Source organism: Cynara cardunculus (assembly GCF_001531365.2).
Source record: "Cynara cardunculus var. scolymus isolate 2C chromosome LG 8, CcrdV1, whole genome shotgun sequence".
Taxonomy (NCBI): domain Eukaryota; kingdom Viridiplantae; phylum Streptophyta; class Magnoliopsida; order Asterales; family Asteraceae; genus Cynara; species Cynara cardunculus.
In genome coordinates, this window is record NC_037535.1 from 2,661,864 (window position 1) to 2,670,662 (window position 8,799).

Consider the following 8,799-nt stretch of genomic DNA (forward strand, 5'->3'; position numbering starts at 1 on the left):
GACTTAATGAGGTAGAAGTGTATTATGCAATGTTTCTAAAGCAAATGAAAATTTGGAAGTTCCTGTGAAAGTTTAAGAATGCTTTTGGAAGTGAGTAATGCTGCTATACTATCCTATCTTTTTGAAAAGCAAAAGCTGTGGTTGTCAATAATGAAGTAAACTTTTGCATGAAAATTGACCATTGACTTTATAACTTGTATCATGGAATTAATATTCTTATTCCTTGAAGCAGATACTAATTGTTTTCTATGCCTCATTACATATCTACCCAAATTTCAAGTTTTTACTCTTTATATTTGAAAAAGTATGATATCATTACATCCTGGAATTAATATGGTGAAAATTAAAAAGTGTAACCATTAGCAAGGGGTTGAATGTCATCAGTAAAAAGTATTATACTCTTAGTGACAACCTAATATGTTTTTTGATTTTGAGTTTTGGTTATCTGGGTTTGAGTTTGTGTTTTAATTTGGGTTGAATTTGAATTTGAGTTTTATTTTGTGTGTGTTATGGTGTGTGGTGGCCGATTTTCATAAATTATTCTAATATTTTTGTCCAAATAGTAAAAAAGAAATCAGTATGGACTAAAATTGGAACTTATAAATAGTATAGGGATGAAAATTGTAATTTACTCAAAACTTATATCACAACGCCGACTCTGGCAAATGGTTATTAGGCTTCCGTATTGGGCCCCAAAACTAGCCATAGAACGAACCCTAGAAATTGTGCAAAAAGAATCGCGATCCCCAATTTCATCCAACCAGAGGGAGACGTGCATCATCTCAAATCGATTTCATCGATTATCGAGTTGTTCAAGCTTGATTCTTGATCTTTCGTCAATTTCGTCCATCCGGACTGTATAAATCTCAGGTTCTTACGATTCTATCTCGATCTAATCGTTAGTTTTTGCTTTATGTAATCGATTGAATCTTTCATCATCATTTTCACGCATATTTTTGTTATGTATTACCTACGTTAGTTGCTGATGCTTTTTGCCGAGACGATTTCAATTATTTTCTATCCGTCGTAAGCGATTCAGTAATTTGCTGCGTAGATGTGAGTAAATCTTAGTTCTGTTGGTTCAGTCCTACCACCTCCTTCTCAATTGCTTTCATAATCTTATTCCGGCTTAACTGCGTGTGTCTAGATGGTGTATTGTTTTTAATTTTTATTAAATCTGTTTAGTTGATTTATATGTTAAAGTGGTGGTATATTAGTTAAATTTACGAGAACAATGGAACTATGCGTATTTGTTCGTATGAAGTGTTGTGCAGTTTGTTTGATAGGTGGTGTTAATACAAACTTCGATTTTGTTCAACTTTGTTGGTGCAACATGACCTAATTCGCTGGCTGTTGATATAGATCATGATGAATTTGACGTGTATGTGTTTTTGACCAATTGTGCAACAGAAACATAGAGGCTGTATCTTCAGTTATGGGAATGTGTGATTTTGTGAAAACGTGACCCTGATGCTTGTTTTTATAGTTACTTTTTAAGCTGGGACTGATGAACTCCTTGGCATTGATATTTTAGCTAGCCTGTTTGATTTGTTTCAAATTTTGTATTTGTAGGGTATACGGGAGTGAATTGGTTCTTGTTAGATTTTTGTCTCAATGGCAGCTTTGAAGGAGCTTTTGCCACCTGCAAAATCATCTTCTGCTACTTTCTATGATCACTCAAGTGATCCATGGTTTAAGCAAAGATACAGTGCCCCAACAGAACAAGAGAGCGCCGAGGTTGTTAAAAATGACCTTATCCCGTTGTATAACACACCAGAACGGTTGAAGTATCGACCATCAAAAGCACAAGACTATGGTGACGGTGGAGCTTTCCCTGAGATTCACTATGCACAATATCCTCTGGATATGGGTAGGAAGAAGGAAGCTTCTGGGCCGAAGACATTGCCTGTTACCGTTGATAACCATGGTAACTTGACGTTCGATGCTATTGTGAAGCAGAACGAAAATGCTTTAAAGATCGTCCATTCACAGCACAAAGATCTTGTTCCAAAGATTTTGAGAGATGATGAAGAGGAAGAGGAGGATGATGAGAAGCAGAAAGAGATTGATGAAATCACACAGCAGACAAAATCAGCTCTCGAGAAGATTGTGAATGTGAGATTAAGCGCAGCACAGCCAAAAAATGTTCAGACTCAATCTCAAGATTCAAAGTTCATCAAATACAAACCTTCACAGCAATCAGCTGCATTTAATTCAGGTGCAAAGGAGAGAATCATTCGGATGGTGGAGATGCCCGTGGACCCACTAGAGCCACCAAAGTTTAAACACAAGCGAGTTCCAAAAGCTAACGGTTCACCACCCGTCCCAGTTATGCACTCCCCTCCTCGACCCGTGACTGTGAAAGATCAACAAGATTGGAAAATCCCTCCATGCATCTCTAACTGGAAGAATCCCAAAGGGTACACTATTCCACTTGATAAACGTCTAGCAGCCGATGGTAGGGGACTTCAAGAGGTTCAAATCAATGATAACTTTGCAAAGCTTTCTGAAGCATTATATGTAGCAGAACAAAAAGCTAGAGAAGCCGTTGCCATGCGATCCAAAGTTCAGAAAGAGATGATGATGAAAGAAAAGGAAAGAAAGGAGCAAGAATTACGTGCTTTGGCTCAAAAAGCAAGATCCGAAAGAACCGGTGCTGCTTCTTTTCCACCACCTGCTGGCAAGCATAACGATATGGATATTGACGAGCCCATGAGAGGCGTACACGAATACGAACACGAACGCGTAAAAGAGAGGGACCCACCTAGAGAAACGAAAGAGGAGAGAGAAGAGCGTCTCCAAAGAGAGAAAATCCGTGAGGAGCGGCGTAGAGAGAGAGAAAGAGAGAGACGTTTGGAAGCCAAAGATGCAGCCATGGGAAAAAAGAGTAAGATCACCAGAGACCGAGACCGTGACATCAGTGAGAAAGTCGCACTCGGCATGGCGTCTGCCGGAGGGGCTCGCGGTGGTGAAGTCATGTACGACCAGCGGCTATTCAATCAAGAAAAGGGAATGGACTCTGGTTTCGCAACTGACGACCAATACAACGTCTACGACAAAGGCCTATTCACCGCACAACCAACTCTCTCTACTTTATACCGACCAAAGAAGGATACCGACAACGAGATGTACGGTGGAGCCGAAGAACAGATGGAGAAGATCCGGAAGACCGATCGGTTCAAACCCGACAAAGGGTTCAGCGGTGCGGGCGAAAAGAGCGGTCCGAGAGACCGACCGGTGGAGTTCGAGAAGGAAGTGGCTGAGGAAGCTGATCCATTTGGTTTGGACCAGTTTTTGACGGAGGTTAAGGGAGGGAAGAAAGCATTGGATAAAGTCGGGAGTGGTGGAACGATGAAGGCGAGTGGTGGGTCGTCGACACGAGAAGGGTATGAAGGGTCCGGGAGGAGTCGAATTGGGTTCGAAAGGGGGCGATGAACGAAGAGTTGTTTATGCATTAAAGACTTGTATTTTTGGTTGTTTGTTTTGTACCCATGACTATGGATGGATTGGGTAGTAGTTTGTTGTATTGCTACTTGCCAGAAACTCGGTTGAAAATAATTATCAAAGACTGTTACGTTTGTATCAATGTGGACTCTGGAGTTGAGAGAGTCAAATTGGGCTTGATCCGACCATTTATGGTTTGATAGTTCGAGATTGGTTACAAAAATGGTTCAATAGTTCGAGATCGGTTACAAAAATGGTTTGATAGTTCGAGATCGATCGGTTACAAAAATGGGTTCGATAGTTTGAGATCGGTTACAAAAATGGTTTGATAGNACAAAAATGGTTTGATAGTTCGAGATCGATCGGTTACAAAAATGGGTTCGATAGTTTGAGATCGGTTACAAAAATGGTTTGATAGTTCGAGATCGGTTACAAAAATGGTTCGATAGTTCGAGATCGGTTACAAAAATGGTTCGATAGTTCGAGATCGGTTACAAGTTTTATGGAATTTTCTGGATTGGTCATGTGTAAAACCAGTTTTTGATATCTTCTCTCATTATAACCTTTTCAAGAATTTTTAAGTAAAATGTGTGGTGTAAAATGTATTTCAATATCGAATTTTAAAAATTGTAATTAGAGAAACATTAATAATATTTGTGTAAAAAGGTTATTTTTTATAAAATTAAAGAGCAAATTGCATGAAAAAACAACGTACTTTAACTTGATTCTTATTTTGGGTAACGTATTTTTAAAACTTTCATTTTGGTACCTAAAATGTAAAGTTTTAAACATTCAATTACTCGGGTAATCGGTTGAAGACTAATTTTAGATTAAAAAAAGACTAATATTAGATTAAAAAAATAGATGTCACTAACCATGCCAGTAAATGACCAAAGAGCCTTTGGCCTAGCGGTATGTGAGTCATTGACCTTCTTAGAGGGCAAGGGTTCAAACCTCACATTGTGTGAGTTTATTTTGTTCTATTTTGCCATATATAAATATTATATACTTAAAAAAACCACGTCAGCAAATGATACTGAGTTGGATACCACATCATCGTCACATCAACATGATAATCGGTTTATGTTTCAACTGGTTACTCGGGTACTTAAATGTTTAAAAATTTACATCTTAGGTATCAAAATGAAAGTTTTAAAAATATGTTACCCAAAATAGGAATCAAGTTAAAATACGTTACTTTTTTCATACAATTTGCTCAAAATTAAAATTGTTATCAAATAGAGAAATTATGAAAGTTCAGATTTGAAGGGAACTTTAAAACCCAATAAATATATTATTATTTTTAAAGTTTATTGAGACGATGAATTTATAAAGTATTTTAGTAATATAATAATTACTGAAATCTCCAAAACAAATTGTTGGTTTAGAGTCTGAGGATCAACCGGTAGTGGGCGAGGGGATTGTTTTTTCCTTAAACAGTTATTTCAAAAAATGAATCGATCTGATAGACAAGTCATAAAAAGACAATTCATGATCCAGATACTTAATAATAAGACGGAATAATCAAATTGAATTTAGCGATTTACTTGAGTGGTCAATTTACGGGACAATAGAGAAAGGAGTTTTATCTTCGAAACCCGTTGGAAGGGGTAGTGTGCAAGAAAAAAATATGCAGAAATGATCAACTTTTTTCGGACCCCCCGAAAAATACTACGAGGGGTTGGGAAATGGTCGAAATAGTTGAATAGGAGAATTACGATGACTATAGCTCTTGGTAAATTTACCAAAGAAGAAAATGATTTGTTTGATATTATGGATGGCTGGTTACGGAGGGACCGTTTCGTTTTTGTAGGCTGGTCCGGCCTATTGCTCTTTCCTTGTGCCTATTTCGCTGTAGGGGGGTGGTTCACGGGTACAACCTTTGTAACTTCATGGTATACCTGGCAAGCGTTTGGGTAAACGCCCCTTACACAACGATAACTACTAATTGCAACGTAAAACCAAATTGATTCGATCAATCTGGAAACCGATTTGGTTTATAAAAGGGTGACATCAATGTACTTCTATGAATAATTTCACAGGAAATTATACAACCAAATTTGTATCAAATCCATACAAACAAATTTTGTATCAGCAAAAATACATAAACTTGCAAGATATGACCAATTTTAAATGAAGACTTCCAGCATCATCCACAAATTGTGTCTCAACTGGGAAGAAACCAACCAAAACTTGCCTTCTAATCTAAGCAAACACTTCCGAATCGATTTGCTCAATATTTGGGAAGATTTGTCGTAGACTAGTCAAATACTCCGTCGACTTTGCCTGCAAAATATGTGAACCATATTTATATACAGAGTATTTTTTTACAGGCTGGGGTTCTTTACGGAAACAACTGCTCTACCTTTTGTGGGTAGAGCATAGGTTTGTGCACATCCCACCTAAACCCTACTTCTGATATTATTGGGTTAGTTCAGTTAATATCTACATGACTTCTTTCAGCTACTACCTCCGTCCCAAAATAAGTGTCCACATTTCTATTTTAGTTTGTCCTAATAAGTGTTCACTTCAAAAAAAATATGCGTCTGTTTTCCCATTCTAACCTTGATTGTATGATGGACAAAACTAATGTCTGTTATTAAGGGTAAAAGTGTCATTTAGTCAATCAAAAAAGTGTAACAATTACGCATTCCTAAAACTGTGTGCCATTTTCATTATGAACATTTTTTTTGATTAACCTGGATATCCAACCCGCTACGCGAGCCGACTAATCCTAGGCGACCACCTGCTTTGCAGATAGCCCGGAGTCATCGCATTTGAACCTCCGTGGCCACTAGGAGATTTTTATTCCTCCTTGGATTTGAACATGGGTCCTCCTGGTACTTTTGACCTTTGAAGCCAAGCTCAAACCAATCAGACACCACCCTTGTGGTTATGAACATTTATTTTGGGAATGGAGGGAGTAGCACTATTTGGTATTTAACCCTGTTTGGATCACACCACGACATTTCATGACTAAATATTAGTATTTGGTCACCACCAAATCATCAATGGATGAAATAGTTTTTAGCCACTCTACCACCGATTTGTTTATTTGGCATTCCAGAAGGTCAAGGGTTCAAACCTCACCAAAAATGAGAAAAGTGTGTGGGGTTCAAGCCACTCTAACAATCTCACCACTCGATATAAAAAATTAAAACCATAATAAGTTAATATGGTTTTTGCCTACTCAAATTCAACCTAATATGCTATAGTAGTTCGATATAGTTATCAATTTCTCTACACATAAATAAATATGTCAAGTTTTAAATATTTTGGAGCAGAAAGACTGTTGCAACATATGCTTAAATGGCAAGTTAAAAGGTAAGTCACTGAGCTTACAAGAACTTGATGAATTTCAAAACCAATGGTGGTCATGACATGCATTTTATCCCAATCTAGTTGGCTACAAAATGCAATCTATTAGAAACTTCATGAGATGAACCCCACTTGGAGCTTGCCTCTGATTAATGCATTTAATGAATATATATATATATATATATATATATATATATATATAGACTTGGGATCATGTGAGACCAAAGGTTTTTCGTGAGACCCGTAAGACCAATTCTCAACCCTAGGATTAGATCTACAATCTGAATATTCATAATCACAAAATTGCCACGAGATTTCTCAATAATCACAAAATTGCCACCGTACAACTTTAGACCATTAGACCATTAGCTTATAAAGTTGATCAATGAACATAAATTGGTCTCACAAAAACCTTTGGTCTCACGTGAACTCAACCCTATGTGTGTGTGTGTGTATATATATATATATATATATATATATAACATAGAGGTGCAGCCAAACACATTTATTTACCAATTATCTGAGAAGATATGAGTCACAATTCATAATCGTGACCATGGACTGGACAATAACCAACTTTGAATGGAAAAGCATAATAGCAACGGGAGAAAAGTGAACATGAAGTGTTTATTGCTTTCTCTGTCCCAGAAAAAAATTGCAAGATCTCATGTAAAATTACCCATTAGCCCATTATAATCATTACAAACCAATTAATGGTGTTAATTTGAGTCCACAAGAATTCTTTTATGTTCTCACTGAAGCTTTTTAGATATTTGACACATAATCAAACGTTTTACTTAAACTATTAAGAAAAATCAGACGTTGCAAATTCATGGGAGGAATATCATATAGAATATAAAGCAAGAAGCCATGGAGATGTAGAAGCTCAAAAATTTGAAGTATATAAAATGCACGTACACACGGATTGTGCTCAAGGTAAATGGTGGTTAGCTTCTCTCTCGAACCAGAAACTGCCTCAGCGATGCCATCTAATGATGCAAGCTGGTTGTCATTGAACCATAGATCTTCTAAGCTGCAATGAGAAAACAAACCAACAAAAACAATAAATTATACTACAATGGATATGATGAGAATGAATTCAAATAAGGGTCTGTTTAGTTGGTTTTCTATCAAGTCCTGTATGAAATAAAGTTGTATGTGTAGATTAATCTGTTTGTATAGATTGGGAAGGTTTTTGTTTGGAGGGTTTTTTCGTAGATGGAAGGGGTGTTTTCTTTAAATTAGGAGGGGGCAGGTTTGGAATTTTTTTGGCATTCCGCATAAAACTCCCCCCTAGAAGCTTAATGAATAAGCCACTTTCTATATCATTAAGCCACTACCAAATGGTCATATATAGTTGACTGAATAAGCTGTGAGTCCCATTAAGCTGCTAATTCATGTATGCATACCAGGTGAGCTTTTCAATATCCTCAATTGCAGCAAGTTTATTTGAAGAAACATCCAAGACCCGTAGATTTGCTAAAGTTGACAGGCCTTCCATTTTCACAATACCATTATGGCTCAAGTATAGTTCTTCTAACGCGGTACATTCCTGGATATTGTAGAGAACCATATAATTATAAATAGCTGCATTAGTCATTCAGGTAGAGAAGCCATATAAAGGGTTTACTTTGTGAATAAAAAGGTTACCTACTTACCTCTAATCCTTTCATAGAAGTTAGTCGATTGCTTTGCAAACTGAGCTTTTTAATGCATTTTAATCCACATAAGTTGATGGCTTTTATACGATTGCGACCTAGCCATAGCTCCTGTAAGTTTGTCAAGTTTTGCAGATTCTCGATCACCTAAATGAGCAAAGAAATTACTCATTTTCTCCATCAGCACAAAAGACTATATTTTAACTTGCACAGTTACATAAACACAAAATGTACAAAACCATGCACAGACAGTTTTAGCGAATAGTGTTAAAATCAAAACTATTTACTATTTAAAATTTCAAGGGCTTTTGACTACCAAACATGGTTTTTCTAGGGGATGTTTAGTTGGTGGTAGAAAGAAGGGGGAGGGGAGGGGAGG

General features: G+C 37.0%; 2 protein-coding genes across 2 annotated transcripts in view; one reads left to right on the forward strand and one right to left on the reverse strand.

Annotated features, from left to right (window-relative positions):
• Positions 1-630: 630 nt before the first annotated feature.
• LOC112517328 (SNW/SKI-interacting protein A-like) lies at positions 631-3,586 on the forward strand. Its single transcript, XM_025124723.1, has 2 exons — positions 631-870; positions 1,573-3,586. The coding sequence occupies exon 2, from the start codon at positions 1,615-1,617 to the stop codon at positions 3,433-3,435; it is 1,821 nt and encodes a 606-aa protein (XP_024980491.1). The 5' UTR covers positions 631-870; positions 1,573-1,614; the 3' UTR covers positions 3,436-3,586.
• A 1,852-nt stretch (positions 3,587-5,438) lies between these two features.
• Positions 5,439-8,799, reverse strand: part of LOC112517054 (protein phosphatase 1 regulatory inhibitor subunit PPP1R7 homolog) — a 6,867-nt gene continuing 3,506 nt past the window's right edge. Inside the window, exons 3-6 of the mRNA XM_025124362.1 lie at positions 8,421-8,567; positions 8,172-8,314; positions 7,681-7,795; positions 5,439-5,730 (exon numbers count right to left, since the gene is read on the reverse strand). Of these exons, the coding sequence (XP_024980130.1) occupies positions 5,650-5,730; positions 7,681-7,795; positions 8,172-8,314; positions 8,421-8,567 (486 nt within the window). The 3' untranslated portion in view covers positions 5,439-5,649. The remainder of the gene's footprint in view (positions 5,731-7,680; positions 7,796-8,171; positions 8,315-8,420; positions 8,568-8,799) is intronic.